Source organism: Pristis pectinata, chromosome 17 (assembly GCF_009764475.1).
Source record: "Pristis pectinata isolate sPriPec2 chromosome 17, sPriPec2.1.pri, whole genome shotgun sequence".
Classification (NCBI taxonomy): domain Eukaryota; kingdom Metazoa; phylum Chordata; class Chondrichthyes; order Rhinopristiformes; family Pristidae; genus Pristis; species Pristis pectinata.
Window position 1 is genome coordinate 27,354,421 of NC_067421.1, and position 20,387 is coordinate 27,374,807.

Below are 20,387 nucleotides of genomic sequence, written 5' to 3' on the forward strand. Positions count from 1 at the left end.
AAGGAGACGGTCCTAGAAACTTCCTAACCTATGGAATTTAGAAGCTTGGGAGTGGCCACTATGCTGTCCTCATTTGCAGCTATCACTATACATAGCACCCAATAGCTCTATCCATTCTAAGCCATGGTAATATTATATATTGCTGAGCCAAATTCTGATATAATCTGCTGGAGTTAGATTTAGCATAAGCAACCATCAGGAATAAATTCCAAAGTAATCTGAACTGATCTGGATGACTGCAACTTGTTTACTTTTCCAATGAATTGGGTTGTGTTCCTGATAAATTCAATTCAGATGTTTGAACAAAAAAGAGTGCACTGGAAATAGTGGTGTAAGTTCTCCCAAATGTAGAGCTTGCAATCAGATGTTGAAAAAAAGGTAAGATAAAGTTTAGTTTTTCAATTTCAGGTCCACATTTCCACAGAGGTGTGCCACTTTTCTGCTGGTATGATGTTTCTATTCAAAAGGCCCAGGCCAACATTGGCAGCATTGAGGTCCTAGTTACTCTCAGCCAGCTACAATGGACTGGCTATTATCATTTCCATGTACAAAACAAGCATTTTATTCCAAACTCTGTTGTGGGAGAAGAGTATCAGGCTGTCAGAAAACCCACCCATATGTGGGAACTTCTAACCCATGACCTCTCAAAGTTTAGAAGGAGCATTTGGGAGAACCTCGAGGTCATGCATTGGGAGCACACAGGAGCTCTGTGTAAGTGGTGGAAGGAGCACACCACCTCACAAGCTACCTGTCAGCCACCTTATGCCTCATCAACGGAAGAGCCTGCAACTCTCACAATGGCCTCATTAGCCAACTCTAAACCCAGAGTGGTGGCAAGTCATCTTCTATCCAGGGTGGCTGCCTAAGTAAAAGAGTAGTAGGCTCTGAGAAGAGTTTATGTAAGATGTAACACAGACCTGAGGTGTGTGGTTAGCCATGCTCATCAACAATGTAACTTTGTATTTGCAGACTTGTTCGTATTTCAGAACTCAGCTGAATGTCTAATGAAGGTTATTAAAATGTAATGCTAGGAAATAGTCCATGATGCATAATTTAAGAAACATTTCTTCCCAAAGGTTATGATAAAGCCAGAAATCAGAGTAACTAAAAGCCTATTTGGCACGGTCTTCATTTAACATTGAAAGACATACATAGCTCCCTGATCGGTCAACTGGTTCACATAGTAAAGGGCACATTCATGCACAACACTGTTTATCGTTCAATCATTACTTTAATTCTGCCAAGATGGGGAAAGGGCTGTTGCAATTTGGCATGGATTTAGGGGAGAGTCAAGAAGAAGCTGGATTTCCTCCGGATCAAAAATTGCCTTTTGGCAATGTGCATGTATCTCATAAAGGGACCTGATCAGATCTGGATTTCACTGCTCTATTACTGAATATTCTACAGGACAAGTACTACAGTGATTGCTTTCTGGGGAAGGGCAGAAGGGAAAGCTGGTAAAAGCAAGTTAACTTATAATGAAACCAATTAGAAACTCTTTATACTTCATCAGTTATGAAGTTTAAGTGATGTAATACTTCCCCCTGGCACAATGGTCAGATAACCGACAAGGAGAATGACATAGAACATTCAGGATAGCAGTGTTCTATTCAGCCAGAGCAGTCCATGCTACTTGAGCCTCCTCCCATTCTCCTCACCTAACTCCATCAATGGAAATGTTATTCCCTTCTCCCTTGTAAGCCCTCCATAAATGCCCTATTCTATGAGCCTCAGCTGTTCCAAGAAGCAGGTACCAACTGCTGCCCACTCTGGGTAAAGAGGTCTCATCTTCATTCTCTATACGCTTCTTTGGTAACTATCATATATTGACGGTCTCCACCTTTGTTTATCCCATTGAGGAGAAACAATCTGTGTTTAATCTATCAAAACCTTTCATAATTTTAAAGACCATAGAAAGCATCCTATCTGGTTGCATCACGGCTTGGTACGGCAACTGCTCTGCCCAGGGCCGCAAGAAACTGCAGAGAATTGTGCACACAGCCCAGCGCGTCACGGAAACCAGCTTCCCCTCCTTGGACTCTGTCTTTACCTCTCACTGCCTTGGCGAAGCAGCCAGCATAATCAAAGACCCCACCCACCCGGGTCATTCTCTCTTCTCTCCTCTTCCATCAGGTAGAAGATACAGGAGCTTGAGGGCACATACCACCAGGCTTAAGGACAGCTTCTATCCCACTGAAAAGGCTATTGAATGGTTCCCTTATATGATGAGATGGACTCTGACCTCACAATCTACCTTGTGACCTTGCACCTTATTGTCTACCTGCACTGCACTTTCTCTGTAGCTGTGACACTTTACTCTGTACTGTTATTGTTTTTACCTGTACTACATCAATGCACTCTGTACTAACTCAATGTAACTGCACTGTGTAATGAATTGACCTGTACGATCTGTATGCAAGACATTTTTCACTATACCTCGGTACAAGTGACAATAATATACCAATACCCTTTATTCCTTTATTAAGTAATCCCTTGGCCTCATGGTTTCATGGGAAAAGAGGCCCAGCTTGTTCACCTTTTTCAAATGGGTAAAACCTCACAGTTCTGTAATCATCTTTGTTAATCCTTAAAGCAACCTCCCTTGTGTCTCTACAGAGCAACCAAAGAGCAACCTCTCTTGTGTCTCTATATCCAAATTGTACACAGTATTCCAAAGCAACCAGAACTCTGCACAGTTCCCCAAGGATGACTCACCCAAGGCTCAATAGAAGTGTAGGATAACTCTACTTTTCAGTTCTCTTCCCTGTAGAAATAACCCCCTGTGCTTGGTTTGCTTTTGTTATAGCCTTGTCAACACGTCACAAATTGAGTGATTTGTTATTTCTAGTACTGGATCCCTTTGCTCCTTAGAAAATAAAAATTTATATTCACTAATATAAATTCTTATTTTCTAAGTAATGTGTATATTTTTCTACTAGCAGTATCTCACATTTATCCATGATGAAATTATTATATGCTCATTGTCATGTTGATTAATGTCGTATAATTCGCTGCCATCCTACTAGCGGTCAGTTTGCTGTGAGAAGTTTTTGTTCTTGATTGCAAATTCAAAATCAGCACCAATGCTCTTAGGACCTGACTTTCTTCCTTCTGCAGTCTGACTAATTGTTATTTGTTGCTCTTCTCTGCTTTTTGTCTTGCAGCCAACTCATTATCCATTCTCCAACTCTTCCTCTGACTCAGTGTGACCACATTCATAAGCCACATTATATGGCACCTTATTGAAAATTATTTGGAAATCAAGAAATATTGCATTTACTGCAGCACCCTTATCTTCTCTCCTTGTAATCTCTTCGGTGAGCTTAGGCAAGCATGATGGCCCCCTTTTGAAATTCCTCATGATCATTTTAATTTTAGATTTACTTTCTATTTGGTACTCTGTTACTTTTCCTACTACTATACTTTGATGGCCATGCTCAATCTCCCCTCTTAAACCATCTCTCAAATATTTAAGGTTTTCATTTGGATATTAAGTAATAACTCTGCATTGTCAGATACTGCAGATAAAGTTCAAATTGTGTTTCCCACATGTTATTGGTAGATCATGGATATGATGCTGAAGCCCATGTATTAGTAATGGGCAAGATATAAATCCAGGCCATTCCTGAGTTAACCTATCCTAGCCAGACATTTATGGCACTCTTGGCCTCAGTGCAATAAGCCAGCTAGAAAAATGCTTGTTGATAGTTCCATTTCCTAAATCTCCAGTGACATCTGCTGGAAAGAAATTGGGAACAGCTGTGAAGGCCTAGGTTGAATATTCTGTTGACACTCACTATGGAGACTGAAGAGGGAGGATTGGCTGAGTAATTGATAGTGAAGAGGGAAGCTTTTGACAGCAAAAAGATATAAATGGTCTTGTCTTTGGGTAGAAAAATGGCAGATGGAATTTCATTTGTTAAGTGTGAGATGATGCATTTGGGGAGGTGCAAGGAAATAAACAGTAAATGGGAGAATATTGAGAGGTCTGGAGGAACAGAAGTGCCATTGAGTGTATGTCCACAGATCATTAAAGATAGCAACGTTAAAAAGGCATACAGGGCGCTCTCCATTATTTGCTGAGGCGTTGAATATGAACAGGGAGGTAATGTTAGAACCTATATACCACACTACTTAGGCCACAGCTTGAGTACTGCGTACAGTTCTGGTCACTGCATTACAGGAAAGATTACTCTTGAGATCGTGTAATGTGGTTACATGTTACGAAAGTGTTGCTAGGACTGGAATATTGTAACTATGAGAAAAGTTTGGATAAGCCAGTGGAATTTTCTTTGAAACAGGGGAGGCCAAGTGAAGATCTAGTTGAGATATAAAACGATGAGGTGCCTCGAAAGATTGAAAAGGAAGAACCTATTTCCTTCAGCAGAGAGGTCACAAACCAGGGGGCTTGGATTTAAAATAATTGGTAGAAGGATTAGAGGGGAGATTAACGTTTCCACCCAGAGGAGCTGGGGCTCTGCAACTCACTGCCTGAAAGGGTTGTAGAGGCACATTTCAGCAATTCTTGAATGTGCACTTGAGGAGACGTGATCTGCAAGGATACAAACAGGAAAGTGGGGTTAGGTTGGGTTGCTCTTTTTCAACCAGCACAGACATAATGGGGCAAAGGAGATTTTTTATGCAAGTTGTTGCAGGAAAACAACGCAAGGGTTTAGCTTTGGTGTTTCAAACTCACCTAAAATTTATCAAGCAAGAGCCATCCCTTTCTTCTTGTCATTTTGTGATCTTTTCATAAATCGATTTATTTGCAGGACAGAACACCTAAATAGTATAAATGTTGAGTCTTCAACCTTTTGCAGCAGACTCAATATTCCACTGGATGGTACATTTTTACAAAACACTCACATCACATGACTCTACTGTCCAACAGGATCACACACACAGAGTACAGAATGTCCACACACAGATACACGACACAAACATGTTATATGCCACATTTCTACCTGTACCTTCTTCTCATCTGCGTTGTGCACTGCACTCCTTGCATTTAGGTATCCAGTTTATCCAGACACTCTTTTTATCTATTTTCCAGTCTTTGTGTGCTCTGCCTTTAAAACTCCATCACTGATCTTCTTCCTTCCTTCCCAGCTATGCCTGGCTCCCCATCTCCCGAACAAGGTGGATTTAAAACTCATCCAACTGCAGACCCCAGGCCCTCGAGAATCAGTCTCACCCTCCCCAGAAATGATTCCAGGAATCTACAGACCTTCTTCCTCTTCACTACCTCTCCATCCACACACTCATGCATTCTGTCCTCCTATTTCTGTACTCAAATGACATGTGGCACCTGGACATTACTACCCTTGAGGTCCTGGTTTTTAAGCTCTTTCTTAATTGCTCAGAATCTGCCTGCAGGACCTCAGCCTTTTTTCTAATCCTGTCGTTGGGGCTGCTGTGGACCACCATCTTAGGCAGCTCACCCTTCCCCTCATAGAGTTGTACAGCACAGAAATGGGTCCATGCCAAATTTTTTGCCCATCTACACTAATCCCATTTGCCCCCCAGAATGTTCTGCGGCCACTCTGTGATGTATGTGGTCCTCACACTAGGGAGGCAGCATATTCTGGAATTATGTCTGTGGCTGCAGAATCCCCAGTCTGCTTCAGACATAGGATCCACCTTACTATTGTTCTCTTGATCATTCTCCTTCCCCAATGTACATCTGAGCAACCTTAGGTCCTATGGTCTTGGCACCAGCTGCATTATCCAGGAGAACTCTCTCAGCCTCCCCGTGTTCAGAACTAGAAGCTGGTTAAAGCCTGAGCTTTCCTCAGCATCTCCTGAACTACCTACCTGCTCTTTCTGTCTGTCAACCTAGCCACTTGGTGCCTGCAGTCTCTCAAGCTGCAGGTTGACCACCTCCTGAAGGACATTATCCACAAAACACTTGGCCTTCTGGACATTCAGGCTCCATTATCCAGAGCTCAAGCTCCTCCCTCTGCCTCTTACCACACCTGTGATGATCCAGGCATTCTGAAGTTTCCCCATGATGCAGGGTGTGCATTCATGGTGTAAAGAGCTCTGTTCTGCCTCCATTTATTAGAGTAACTCACAACAAATGTAAACTAAATATTCATTATTAATTTACTTCCCCCAATTAAATTTTCTTTAATTTATCTGTTCTTTGTTTGAATCAAATGCCCTGGCTTAGACAAAAATTGATCTGTGGTCTTAATTATTGTTATTTTGATCTAGCCACAGCTCCCCAGATCCCTGACTGCAATTCACTGCCACTCTGCTGCTGGACACCAGGGCCCTGCTCCACCACCACCACACTCCTCTGCCTCTGGGCCCTTTGTCCCTGTGTTGGTGCCACTCTGGTGACAGGCCTTCGGGGTGCCAGTCCCCCTCCATTCTGCTCCTGGGCTCCAGTCTGTCACTGTTCTGCTCCAGGGACTCTGGGTCCTGGTCTGACACCACACTGGTCATGGGTCTCTGGGTCCTGGTCCATCTGTCACCACTGTGCTGCTAGGCTGCTGGACCCCTGGCCCTTGTCTACCTCTGCCCTGTCTTTGTACCCTGGTCTTCCGGTGATCTGCTCCCAGTACCCTGGTCCCGTTCTGCTACTGCCCTGGGACCTCCCAATCTTCTCTGTGACCCTGAGCTTCTGGCCCCAAGACCACTGCCACTTGCTTCTGGGAATGGGGTTCCACACACAACAAAATAGTTTTTCAGAGCCAGAGGTGGTTCACCAGTGATTTTGTCTTAGTAAAAGCCATTAGAAGTTCAATTACACTTCATCCAAGATGGTTTTGCATTTCTCAATAGATTTTGGAATGAGATGTTATTGCAATGTGATGTTATTGTCGTGTCAAATGATTGATTCTGCATTGAGTGATCTGCAAGCTAAGCACCCCGTGGAGGAGCAGGAAATTGCTGTCAGCAACTTCTGGATTTCAATGTTTAACTGAGCAAATGCAACGCCAAAAGTTGCTGGAATGTTTACAGTAATGGGGATGGCCGCTGACAGCTTCATTGTTATTACAACTGAAAATTTGAGGGTATTCATTTGGCCATTCAGAGGCATGTGTGCATGGCAAGAACAATGCCAGTGCCAGCCCATGATACGTTGGAGAGAGGCTGAACTGTTGCCTAGTTGTTCTCCATTCTCTTCTCCACCCACCCAAAAAATGAAACCAAGCAGCATCCTGTTGGTGTTTTCAATGTCTAGAGCTCCTGTGTTTACCTTTACTTTCTGTCATCTGGCAAGGTACCAAGAACATTCCTTTCAGCTAATCTACACTAACAGTCCATTATACGCATTCTTATTTTTGAAGTTATTAAAATATTCAATGGCCTGGCATTCTACTGAATAATTGCTCAATATTTTCATTGTTTAAAGTATGGATAAGGTAAAATGACTGATACATTAAAATAAATCACTTAATTGGGCCCAATAACAAATCTTAAGTATACAAAGAGATACCATCTGCAATACCAGCAGCAAATCCTTCAGAGCACTTTACCAATGCTTCCAGTGCAGTGAGTTCAGGCAACCATTGCTTTCCACAAATCAGAGTATGAGGCCCAATGTCTGCTATTCCTTGTGTTACACCTTTCAGATGCAGATATTGATTTCTGTACTCTTCAACCTCTCTGCACTCTCAAAAATAAATGTAGCCTAATTTCTATGGCTATACATATGCAAAACAGTTCAGTGTTTGGGGAGAAAAAAAATAGCACTTCCCCATTTCTGCTGGTTAAGCCTTCTGATAACCACAACATACATTCCAGGGCCCTGTTTGATATAGTTGGCTGATGCAGTGGTGGAGAGGTTACAGTTACCTCAATGCCCTCGGTTATGGAGGAGAAAAACATTCAGGGCTTCTCTTTTGGAAGTCCATCTGTGAAGATATTCAGCCAGACAAAATATCTTAATTAAAACTCTAGACGTCTCCATTGGCTTAATTGGTGTGTGGTACCGAACATACAGATAAGGCATAAAATGGGTTGGTGCCTGCCTGTGTTGGGTCAGCAAAAGTTGTAATGGTCTGAAATAATATGTGATTTGTTTTCCACAGTTATCACAAGATAAGTAGCTGTGACTTTATTTAGAGTTGCATTTTGACATGGATTTTCAAATGAAATTTAACAAGAGAAAAAGGATAACTCAGGACATTTATTATTATGCAGCAATTCATAGTATGCATCTTAATTTCTTGGCATAACCCACTTAGTTTAATCCTTCAATATTTAAAAAAAACTTGAAATGCTAATTAAAATTGCTACTCTTTTACAGATTGTTTGAACTGCAGTAAAATTTCCCAGCTGACAGACCGTTTGGGTACACTGGAGGCTAAGGTACATTGAACTGAATTGTGAGATGCTTGATGTTACACACAATGTACAGCACAGAATAGGCCATTCAGTCCCACTAGTCTATGCTGTGTTTATACTCTGCAGGAGCCTCATCCCTGTCAATCCCCATCAATCTAGCCTTCCAAATATATTCTTTTCCCTGTTCTCTCCTATAACCATCTAGTTTACTTTTGAAAGCAACTAAACTTATCTATTTCAATTATGGCAGAGAATCCCACATTCCAACCATTCTTTAAGTGAAGAAATTTCTCTCACTTTTCCTATTTGGTTTTGGTATCCATCGAGAATCTGTGGTCCCAGACTTTGGAAGTGGAACCATTCTTTCTTGGTCTCTCGTGTCCAGACCACTCATTATTTTAAAGACCTCTATTAAATCATCCCTAGGACAACTACTTTTCAAAGGATATTATCCCAACATTTTCAGTCCTTCTTTTACAGCTGTAACATCTTAGTTCTGGTACCATCTTTGTTTTTCCCACTTATCTTTTATTGTAGAATGGAGACCAAGAAAAACAAATTTGCTGCGCAAGACAACAAATTTCATGTCATATGTCAGTGATAATGATTCTGATTCTGATTCCAAAATTGTGCACAGTCCAAAATAAGTACAGCACACCTTTACTGTTTTAAAATTCTATACACATGGAAGTAAGGCTGGTGTTTAGTTAGCATTTTAATTGCTTTGCAGTCCTGTGATGTTATTTCTAATGATGATATTTTGTTCTGATCAAAGTTGAATTCTATGGAAGAAGACAAATTCCTGCAATGTTTTAAAAAATACTTGTAGCTTGGTAAAAGTGATGCAATTTATGAGTTATATTCATTGACAGCTGGCTGGGAACTTCCCTTAAACATCATTGGAGTATTTTGACATTATGAAATGATAAAATTCTTGTGGAAATCTACTCAATGGAAAAGTGCTGAAATAAATTTTTTTCCATGTATGATCCTGTTTGGTTCTCATAGACGTGACTTAGAGTAGTTTATACAGGTGTTGGAGTCCTTTCAAATGAATTTTATAACTTTCTTAAGAAAAGCCTGAGGTAATTTTTCACATTAATTGCTTCATTTTTTAACTGCAGAGGATCCAGGGAAAATCTCCCCTACTTGTTGTTGCAAGCAGATTATAAGTCACAATCAATGACCAAAGGGCCCTCAAGGAAGCAGACAACCTTCCCAATTTATCTTCATTTGAAAACCTAATCTACAGAAGTACTAAATCTAATTGTAAGATGTGATTGGTGATACAATTATGTCCCTAGTTTTATTATTGATTACTTCTTTCTTGTAAAAAAAAAGTTTGGTTCAGTTTGGATTGGAATCTCATTGCTGTATAGATTCAAACAAGATGAGGCAATTGTACTTTTGATCATTGTTTTATAGATTCTCCCTAATGTTTTCAACATCAAAATATCAACCACTTTGAATAAACATTTTCTGCAATACCTAGCTTGGGGCTGAGTCAAATAATCCAATTTACTGTATTTTCCCCTGTACATAAAACTTGCCTTTTACTTTCTCCGGTCGAGGAGAGACAGGGCCGCATCATCCTTGGTTTGTGGAGAGAAAGAGTCTGACTTTGTGCTGCAGCCTGGACATAGTAGGGAAATGAGGAGGGAAATAAACTTACCCATCATATTCCATCATTGGTCACCGATAGTATTCTGACAGCACCAGTCATGCTTAATATATGAAGCATAACTGCTTGGATTAAATACTGGAGAGACTACTCCATCCTGTCTTTGCCTAGACTTGTTTTTGTGTTTTATTAAAGCAAATAAATTCAAGAAATCCATTCAAGAATGGAATAAAATCACTTTGCATGGGGTATTTAGATTATGGGATACAACTTCTGTAAATAATTTATGGAGCAGAGTCCATAAATTTTGTTGAACAGGATTTATGCATTTGCTTAAAAAAGATAAATTTTAAGAAATATGTAGGAAGTGAGAAGAAGGTTGGGATCAGAATAGAACCTCGGTTGGAGGATAGCACCAGCACAAACATGTTGGTTCACCTTGGGATGTCTGATTAATCTTTCATTCTGCATTAGTCAAGTCTCAATTTTAGCTGCCAGATCAGAGGATTTATGTTGTAATCATGACTACATTACAAGCCCTGGCATTTAGTCTGATCCTGGTTCCATTTCCATTTTAAGTCTTACATTTTGGAAGCATTTTACAGCAAGTTCTTATAAGTAACCTTCCTTGGGCTTACAAATATCACCCAAAAACTTTCATAACTTTTTCCCTTGCATTCCAGGTTGCATTACTGGCAGCTGCAGAACCAGTGAGCCCTCTGTTGACAAACTATGGGCACCTCACAGTTAAAGGAGCACCTGAAGATACTTTTAAACTCCGGGGAGCTCCAGCAGCTCGAGGAGTGCCTGGAACACGTGGGCCAAAAGGTCAGTAATAACAAACAATGTAATATTTCCTTTGATAAAAGAAACAGAATCGATCTTGTGTGCAGGCCACATTTGGATGAACTGTTTTCAGCCTAATAATCCATTGCACAAAACTCTTATGGTCATACTTTACACATTTCTGATACTGTGGGAGAACAAGTTTGTCTGTGGAAATGATATTTGGTTCATTGTATTTTTTTTTGCTTTTAATAGTAGATTATATAGCAATGAAATGTTGGAGCTGCAACCATGTTGGCTTGCTTACTTTAAACCATCCACCTTATGGACGATCTTAGAGGAGATCACCATCCCAACTTGCACTACTCCTCATCTCAGAAAATTAAATGGTCACACTGTTGCATTTTTGCAGAGTGGCCTACTTCAGAATAAGTGTCCATGGAATGGAGAAATTAGAGAAAAGGTTCACCAAAGATGAGACGCTCTATTAGGAAAGACAAAAGAGATCAAGAGTATATTCATTAGACCAGAAAAGGTTGAAATGGTATTTGAAAGAGGACATTCAAAATTAATTACATGAGACTAGAGGTGTGAATGTACATGTATATTACTCTACCTCTACAGTGCATTTAGCATTACTGACCAAAGATGAAGTGTTACTGGAACGCACTGCCTGAGAAGGTGGTGGAGGCAAGTATTCTCAGAATATTTAAGAAGCATCTGGATAAGCACTTGAATCACCAAGGCATAGTAGGCTACGGATCAAGTACTGGTAAATGGGATTTGTATAGACAGGTACTTGATGGTTGGCATGTTTCCTTGCTGTACATCTCTATGATTCTATGAATTATTTAGCAAGACTATTTTGGTAAGGTACATAGAGTAAAATAAGTTCCACTGGTAGGTAAATTAGTGAAATTGAAGTCACCAGAAAAAGAAGAGGGGAGGAGAAGTAGGAGATGTATTTTACGCAGACTGTTCTTGGGATATAGGATGCCCTGCTGGAAAAGCTATTTTGCTTTTTAACCCCATAAAGTAAAGGAGGACAGCTGAGAATACATCTTTAGTTGTGTCATGTTACTTGTCTTGAATTTTTGGGTCAAATGATTTAGGCTTGTCTGCATTTATAATATTAATGGTGCACCTTAAAGTCAGGCTGCAACCACGTTTTTGAAAAATTCAGCTGTGTTATCTTGCTTTTGCTGGGACAGGTCAAATTGCAGCAATTCCTATTGTGACAAAAATGTTAATTGGTATGCAGAAACCCCAAGCCTGTTTCCAGTCGTTGCAGACCAAATGCTGTTGTCAAAATCATAGAAAATATCCTGTATGATATTTTATTAAAATAATCTGTGGATCAAAAACTTTACTGAAGGAAACATCACAAAATCTTGCAGCGTAAAAAGCATTGTGCTATGGTAGGACCCAAAATGAGTGAATGGCAGATAGTAAGATTTTGGTTCAAAAATTATGCAAGCACCTAAATAGCAAGAACAACACCAAATAACTACTTCTGTCTATACTGTGCATTTGGCAAGGTGCTTCACTGGAACATCATCAAATGAAATATTGGTACCAGCTCTCCAAGTGTGAGATATTAAATGGCTAAAAGCCGGAACAGAGAAGTAGGCTGTAAGGAGGAGAGTAGAGAAAAGAGAAAGATTCATGGTAGGACTTCTCAAATGTGGGGCAGCTCTTGGCGTGGTTGCCAATGCTGGAGTGATTAAATTTGGGGAAAGCAAGAAGCCAAAATTTAGGGTGTGCCGATATCTTAGAGGGACACGAGATTGGAAGAGGTTACAGAGATTGAAATGGGGTGAAGTCATGAAAAGATTTGAAAACAATGAACAATGTAAAAGCATTGCATTGCTTATTGTAGATCAGTAAGAACAGGGGTGAACACACCTCAGTGCTTGTTAGGAGATGGGCAGCGGAGTTTTGGAGGGCCTTGAGTTTTTGGAATCATAGAGTCATACAGCATGGAAACAGGCCCTTTGGCCCACCAAGTCCATGCTGACCACTGGGCACTCATTTACACTAATCCCACACCAACCCTTTTTTGTATTCTTCCCACATCACCATTAGCTCCCCCCAGATTCTACCACTCACCTACACACTAGGCGAAATTTACAGCAGCCAATTAACCTACTAACCTACTTGTCTTTGGGATGTGGGAGGAAACCAGAACACCCAGAACATTCTATGCAGTCGCAGAAAGAACATGTAATCTCCACACAGACAGCATCCGAGGTCAGGATTGACTCCAGGTCACTCTAATGTAGAGCAAGGGAGACCACTCAAGTTTCAATTGGAAAGTCACACCCAGCAGCAACAAAGACATTGGTGAGGATTTCAGTAGCAGATGAGCTAAGGCAGGGGTAGAAATGGGTGACGTTACAAAGACAGAAAGAGGCTTGTAGTGATGGCAGGATATGAGGTGTGAAAGTCCACTGGAGGTTAAATATAATGTCAAAGTTGTGAGTGACTAGTTTCACACTTTTGCCAGATGAGGATGGTGGTTAGAGTTTGTTACCGTATCTGACAACAACAGCTTTAATCTTCCCAATATTTAGTTGAAGGAAATTTCTGCCAGCCCAGTACTGAATGTTGGAGAATAAGTGGGTCAGAAGAGATGTTGGTGAGCTAACTAATGCAATGTTATTAAATGATATTGCCAAGAATCAGTATGCAGAAGAGAGCTAGGTAGTGACCATGGATAGATGCTTAGCAAACACTAAAGGTAACGGTAAATTTTATTTTGAGCAATGAAGACTGAAATAGCATGTGTGTTGTAGCCCTCAGGGTCTGGGCATGTTCAACAGAGATCCCTGCAGCAAGGTATTCCACATCTATAATCACTTGCATCATATCTGTCACAAAAAGTGGGTTGATTTTGATTTGTAAATTACATGACTAATGCACAAACAGAGAGGTTTTCCATAGTAAATTCATGCCTTGCTTTGTATTAACGGATGCACTTGAGTGGAGTTCTACAATGTACTGCTTGGTTTACTTTTTTTGCTAGGAATAACTGAAATTAAGTCCACCAGATAACAAAGGTTAGTTATGCCATTCAAATCAAAAATCCAACATCTGAGTAAACCTTTTGAACCCTAAAGGCACTCTCCTAAGGCCAAAGCTGTAAGTGAACATTGACATTGTATAAAATTACCTCCAATATTCTTCCAGACATTATATTATCAGGTAATTATACAGATATCTAGTACTAAACACTTCAAGCTGATGATTTTGAAATTTTTCTTTAGGAAAAAGTTGGAACAGAGTTAGTTCTATATCATTGAGAATGCAGTGATCTACAAGAGATGTAGGTGTGATTGACAAGGTTCTGCTGGAAGGGAGGGAGGGTGTTGGACATGATTATTTGAGCTTGAATGTAAGCCAGGATATACCTACCTTAAGGGAGGCCTGCTTGAATTGGGTTGCCAGTGCGGGCTGGGATTCAGCTCTGCAAAGCTCCGTTAAGTAATTGGTAATTTGTAATTGTTTATGTACTGAGATACAGTGAAAAGTTTTGTTTACATACCATCCAGACAGATCATTCCATACATAAGTACATTGAGGTAATACAAAAGGAAAATCAATAACAGACTGCAGAATATAGCATTACAGTTACAGAGAAAATGTAGTGCAGATGACAAATAAGGTGCAAGGGCCATGACAAAGTAGATTGAGAGATCAAGAGTTCATCTTTGTTGTACAAAGAGGATCGTTCAAGAGTCTTATAACAGTGGGATAGAAGCTGTCCTTGAGCCTGGTGGTATGTGTTCTCAAGCTTTTGTACCTTCTGCCTAATGGAAGGGGGGAGAAGAGAGCATGACTGGGGTTGGAGGGGTCACTTATTATGTTGGCTGCTTTCCTGAGGCAGTAGACAAGAGTCAATGAAGGGTAGGCTGGTTTCTGTGATAGACTAGGCTGTGTTCACAACTCTCTGCAATTTCTTGCAGTCTTGGGCAGAGCAGTTGCCATACCAAGTTATGATGCATCCAGATAAGATGTTTTCGATGGTGCGTCTGCAAAGCTGTAATTTTCTGAAAAGGTCCTTTAGAAGTGCACTTAGATTCTCTTGCATTTGGGTTTGTAAATTCAATCCCATTCTCCAGATTTTCTGTTGTTTTCCAGTAAAAGTGAGTTGAAGATGTTAAGCGTGAGCCCTACTTAATGACTGAAAACTAACAAAGGCCATGTGTTGTTTGTTAGTCATCTTTCAGGGTTATGGTGCACAGAAGTGTTTTGCAGATAATCTTAAACCAGCATCAATTTCTTTGGTGCTGTGGTAAAAACTGGAGTACCAGGGATAACTTTATGTAGGCTCCCTTTCATTTGTTTTGAAAAGCTTCATTCACAGTCTATCAATCCAGTAAATGGTATCCTGACATGTCAAGTGGAGAAACAAGTCGCAGCCTACAAAAGTTCAGAATAATGGGTTGGAATAATGTTTCCATTGTTTCGGACCCCATAATTGGACCTTAGCCCATTGAGCACCATCCATTTGTGGAGCAGGTGGCCACATTGTCCATGCCCGACTGGATTCTGTTGAGGCTTTCATGTAGTTAGAAACAAAAATGAAAGGTGATTAGTCAAGCAGTTTGCCTATTACAAGAGAAAAGCAATACTACCTTTTTCACATGGAAAGGCAAGAGCAAAAAAGCTATTACAAATGCTTCTGTTCACTTGTATATTCTGAAAGAATTAATGGGCCAGAATTTGCTACAGCAGCAGCCCACCTGCATTCGCCACTGTGCCTCATAACTGCAAGCTTCTCTTTCACCAGTATCCCTTTGTCAACTTGCAGATTCAAGCCTGCCCAGCCCTTAATGAGGACATTTAGCAAAGAGCCAAGGCCTTGTCTCATGCAATGCCATCAGATGGGGAGAGCAGAGTGCCATTCATGAAACTGCTGGAAAATAAAATTGACAACCAGTTAATCCATACCCCCCAACCTTGCTGTCCATCAAACCTGACAAAAATTTTGAATGTCAGAAACAATTGAATTTAAAAATTGAAAATGAAAGAAGAAAATCTGTAATATTTAGGGGTATCTTAAAAAACTATAAACATATATCTAAACTCAGTTATTTCATAAATATCTCAATTACCTGATGCTTATCTACTCCTTCACAGCCCTTCCTCATCACCAAGATGAACCTGGCGCAGGGTCAGCCAGCATATTCCCCAGTGTAAAAGTACTGGAGAGTTGCAGCAGGTTTGTACTGCACTGCATACTCCATGTGAATCCCACTATCAGGACGCAGTAAGAAGTCAGTGGTGTTGCCCTGTAAGATCTGGCCCACTACAAACCCCAACTATCCGGAAGAAAATATATCAACACAATTGGCATGAACAATCATCTTGTTTTGTGGCTGAGTTTAGGTGAAGTTCCAGAAATGTTTCAACTATCAGCAAAAATTCAAATTTTTCACATGGCACAGTAATGAATTAGATTGGGTCACTCATGTACGCTGGGAGTACAGTTTTCTAAACGTGGAAAACGACTGAGTTGTTGATCCTAGCTGCACTGGTGTGAGAACGGGTGAACTAACAGCTGCTTTTCCATGGAGGTGAGGGAAGATGGGTGGTGGGAGGAAGGTGAACAATTTTACAGAAAAGACTAACAACCACAAATGAAGGCCACAATTCTGAAGAATATGTGAATATATGGAATGAATACTTATTGTTCTATATTATGCCTCGCACAAAGCACTCAGATCTTGACTATCAATTTTAAAGCTCCAAGTGATTGTGCTGTTTGTCTTTTTATCCTCAAGATCTGTTTCCCCAGTAAAGAGTGAACTACAGCTCCATCCACACGTCAAAGATTTTTAAGAGCATCCAATAAAATATATTAATGGATTATTCCTATTAATAGTCAAACAATATTAGCAAGTCACTGAAGGTAAACAGGAACTTGCCTTACGTTACACGGGAGCAGTTTGAAGATTTTGCTTTTGTGATTTTGTTTTTTTGAAAGAACACTCAGTGATTCTTAAAGTATTCATTCCATCAAATGAAATATAATAGCTGTGTAGGTAAAGGATTGGAACTGGACTTGGTCTGCTAAGTGGAATTGCAAATGCTAGAATGAGTGCAGTCCAGCATGTCGTTGCAGAGTGCTGCCACACTCTTGGTCTAATTTTCTTTTTGGCTGTATCTTTGCAGTGTAAGCACAAACTCCAATGTTACTGCTGACAGAAGATATTTTACAGGTTTTTCTTCAGTAAAATCTCAAAAAAGGCTCATTGATATCTCTTAATCAAGCACCTGTGGCCTATGAGCCTTATCTGTAACAGATCTTTTATGGACATGTGAATTTATCATTCATCATTATTTATCAGTCACCCCAGTCATCAAAATCAGGAAATTGTCTCAACCTCATCCCCGGTCAGGAACCTTGCTGTTCGCTTTAAATACATGGGAAATTATTTTCTGCTGATGTTTAGAAAGAAGTGTAAAAAATCTTTCTTAAATTTAACCAACATATCTAGTTTATTGAGATGAATAAGATAATTATAAGACAATTTTGTCACAACTGTTTACCATTTAATCAGTTTTGAAAACTATGAAGCTGAGATTTTCCTGTAATTTATGAAGTCATCATTCAAGATTAGTGCTTGCTTAATCAGGCCCTACAAACGTTTGTGTTAATGAGGTGATTGGTTATGAGCAAGCCACGCAACAAAAGGAAAGTTTAGAACATAGAACATAGAACGATTACAGCACCATTCAGGCCCTTCGGCCCACAAAGCTGTGCCGAACATGTCCCTACCCTAGAAATTACTAGGCTTACCCATAGCCCTCTATTTTACTCAGCTCCATATACCGATCTAACAGTCTCTTGAAAGACCCTATCATAACAGTCTCCACCACCATTTCTGGCAGCCCATTCCATGCACTCACCACTCTCTGAGTGAAAAAACTTACCCCTGACTTCTCTGTATCTACTCCCCAGCACCTTAAACCTATGTCCTCTTGTGGCCACCAATTCAGCCCTGGGGAAAAGCCTCTGACTATCTACCCTATCAATACCTCTCATCATCTTATACACCTCAATCAGGTCCCCCCTCATCCTCTGGCTCTCCAAGGAGAAAAGGCCGAGTTCCCTCAACCTGCTTTCATAAGGCATGCTCCGCATCCCAGGCAACATCCTTGTAAATCTCCTCTGCACCCTCTCTATGGCTTCCACATCTTTCCTGTGGTGAGGTGACCAGAACTGAGCACAGTACTCCAAGTGGGGTCTGACCAGGGACCTATATAGCTGCAACAATAACTCACGGCTCCTAAATTCAATTCCCCGATTGATGAAGGACAATACACCATATGCCTTCTTAACCACAGAGTCAACCTGCACAGCCTCTTTGAGCGTCCTATGGACTCGGACCCCAAGATCCCTCTGATCCTCCACGCTGCCAAGAGTCCTACCATTAAGACTATATTCCGCCAACATATTTGACCTACCAAAATGAACCACTTCACACTTCTCTGGGTTGAACTGCATCTGCCACTTCTCAGCCCAACTCTGCATCCTATCTATATCCCTCTGTAACCTCTGACAGCCCTCCAAACAATCCACAACACCCTCAACCTTCATTTCATCCGCAAACTTACTAACCCACCCCTCCACTTCCTCATCCAGGTCATTTATAAAAATCACAAATAGTAAGGGTCCCAGTACAGATCCCTGAGGTACACCACTGGTCACCGACCTCCACTCAGAATACGACCCCTCAACAACCACTCTTTGCCTCCTGTGGGCCAGCCAGTTCTGAATCCACACTGCAATGTCCCCTTGGATCCCATGTCTCCTCACCTTCTCCATAAGCCTCGCATGGGGTACCTTATTAAATGCCTTGCTGAAATCCATATACACTACATCTACTGCTCTCCCTTCATCGATGTGCTTAGTCACATCCTCAAAAAATTCAATCAGGCTTGTAAGGCAGGACCTGCCCTTAACAAAGCCATGCTGACTATTCCTAATCATATTATACCTCTCCAAATGTTCATAAATCCTGCCTCTCAGGATCTTCTCCATCAGCTTACCAACCATTGAGGTAAGACTCACTGGTCTATAATTTCCTGGGCTATCCCTACTCCCCTTCTTGAATAAGGGAACAACATCCACAACCCTCCAATGTTCCGGAACCTCTCCCATCTCCATGGACAACACAAAGATCATCGTCAGAGGTTCCTCAATCTCCTCCCTCGCCTCCCACAGCAACCTGGGGTACATCTCATCCGGTCCCGGCGACTTATCTAACTTGATGCTTTCCAAAAGTTCTAGCACCTCCTCTTTCCTAATATCTACATGCTCAAGCATTTCAGGCCACTGCAAGTCCCCACTACAATCCCCCAGATCTTTTTCTGTGGTGAATACTGACGTAAAGTATTCATTAAGTACCTCCGCTATTTCTTACGGATCCATACACACTATCCCACTGCTGCACATGATGGGCCCTATCCTTTTGAATTCATCCTCTTACTCTTCACATACTTGTAGAACACCTTGGGGTTTTCCTTGATCCTGCCTGCCAAGGCCTTCTCATGTCCCTTTCTGGCTCTCCTAATCTCTTTCTTAAGTTCCTTCCTTTTAGCCTTGTACTCCTCCAGATCTCTAACATTACCTAGCTCTCTGTACCTTTTGTATGCTTCTCTTTTCCTTTTGACTAGATTTATTATAGCGTTCGTACACCACGGTTCCTGTGTCCTGTCACGACTCATCGGAACATGTCTGTTCAGAGCTCCACACAAATATGCCCTGAATATTTGCCACATATCTTCCGTACTTTTCCCAGAGAAAATCTGTTCCCAATTTAATCTTCCGATTTCCTGCCTGAGAGCCTCATAATTCCCTTTACTTCAAGTCAACACCTTTCTAGCCTGTCTATTCCTATCCCTCTCTAGTGCTAACGTAAAGGAGAGAATTATCATCACTATCACCAAAATGTTCACCCACTGAGAGATCTGACACCTGACCAGGTTCATTTCCCAATATCAAATCAAGCACAGCCTCTCCTCTTGTAGGTCTATCTACATACTGTGTCAAGAACCCTTCCTGAACGCACCGAACAAACTCCACCCCATCTAAACCCCTCACCGTCTGGAGATGCCGATCGATGTTTGGGAAATTAAAATCCCCCATCACAACAACTCTGTTATTCTCACACCTTTCCAGGATCTGCTTCCCTATCTGCTCCTCAATAACCTTGTCACTATTGGGTGGCCTATAAAAAAACACCCAGCACCGTTATCGACCCCTTCCTGTTCCTAACCTCCACACACAGAGACTCCGTAGACAATCCCTCCACAACGTCCACCTTTTCCGCAGTCGTGACACTATCTCTGATCAACAGTGCCACTCCCCCACCTCTCTTGCCTCCCTCCCTGTCCTTCCTGAAACACCTAAAACCCGGCACTTGAATCAACCATTCCAGCCCCGGAGCCATCCAAGTCTCCATAATGGCCACCATATTATAGCTTTCCAGCCTTTACAGCCTTCAGTGTCATTAGCAACATATTGCTGCACTTCCACTGCTTGATGAGTCGAGGCAGTGAAGCTGATGAATATCAGGCCATTAGCCTGGCCAGCAGTGCCCCAAAAGGTGACGTGAGGGAAGTCAGGATGGACAGCTATGAAGGGAGTGGAGAGCTCAATTTATTTACATAG

At 41.2% G+C, this 20,387-nt stretch overlaps 1 protein-coding gene across 5 annotated transcripts in view; it reads left to right on the forward strand.

Moving 5' to 3' along the window:
* Window positions 1-20,387, forward strand: part of emid1 (EMI domain containing 1) — a 271,924-nt gene that overhangs the window by 179,000 nt on the left and 72,537 nt on the right. For all 5 annotated transcript variants that reach the window (XM_052032530.1, XM_052032526.1, XM_052032525.1 and 2 more), the window contains exons 5-6: window positions 8,261-8,322; window positions 10,603-10,747. In XM_052032530.1, the coding sequence (XP_051888490.1) occupies window positions 8,261-8,322; window positions 10,603-10,747 (207 nt within the window). The remainder of the gene's footprint in view (window positions 1-8,260; window positions 8,323-10,602; window positions 10,748-20,387) is intronic.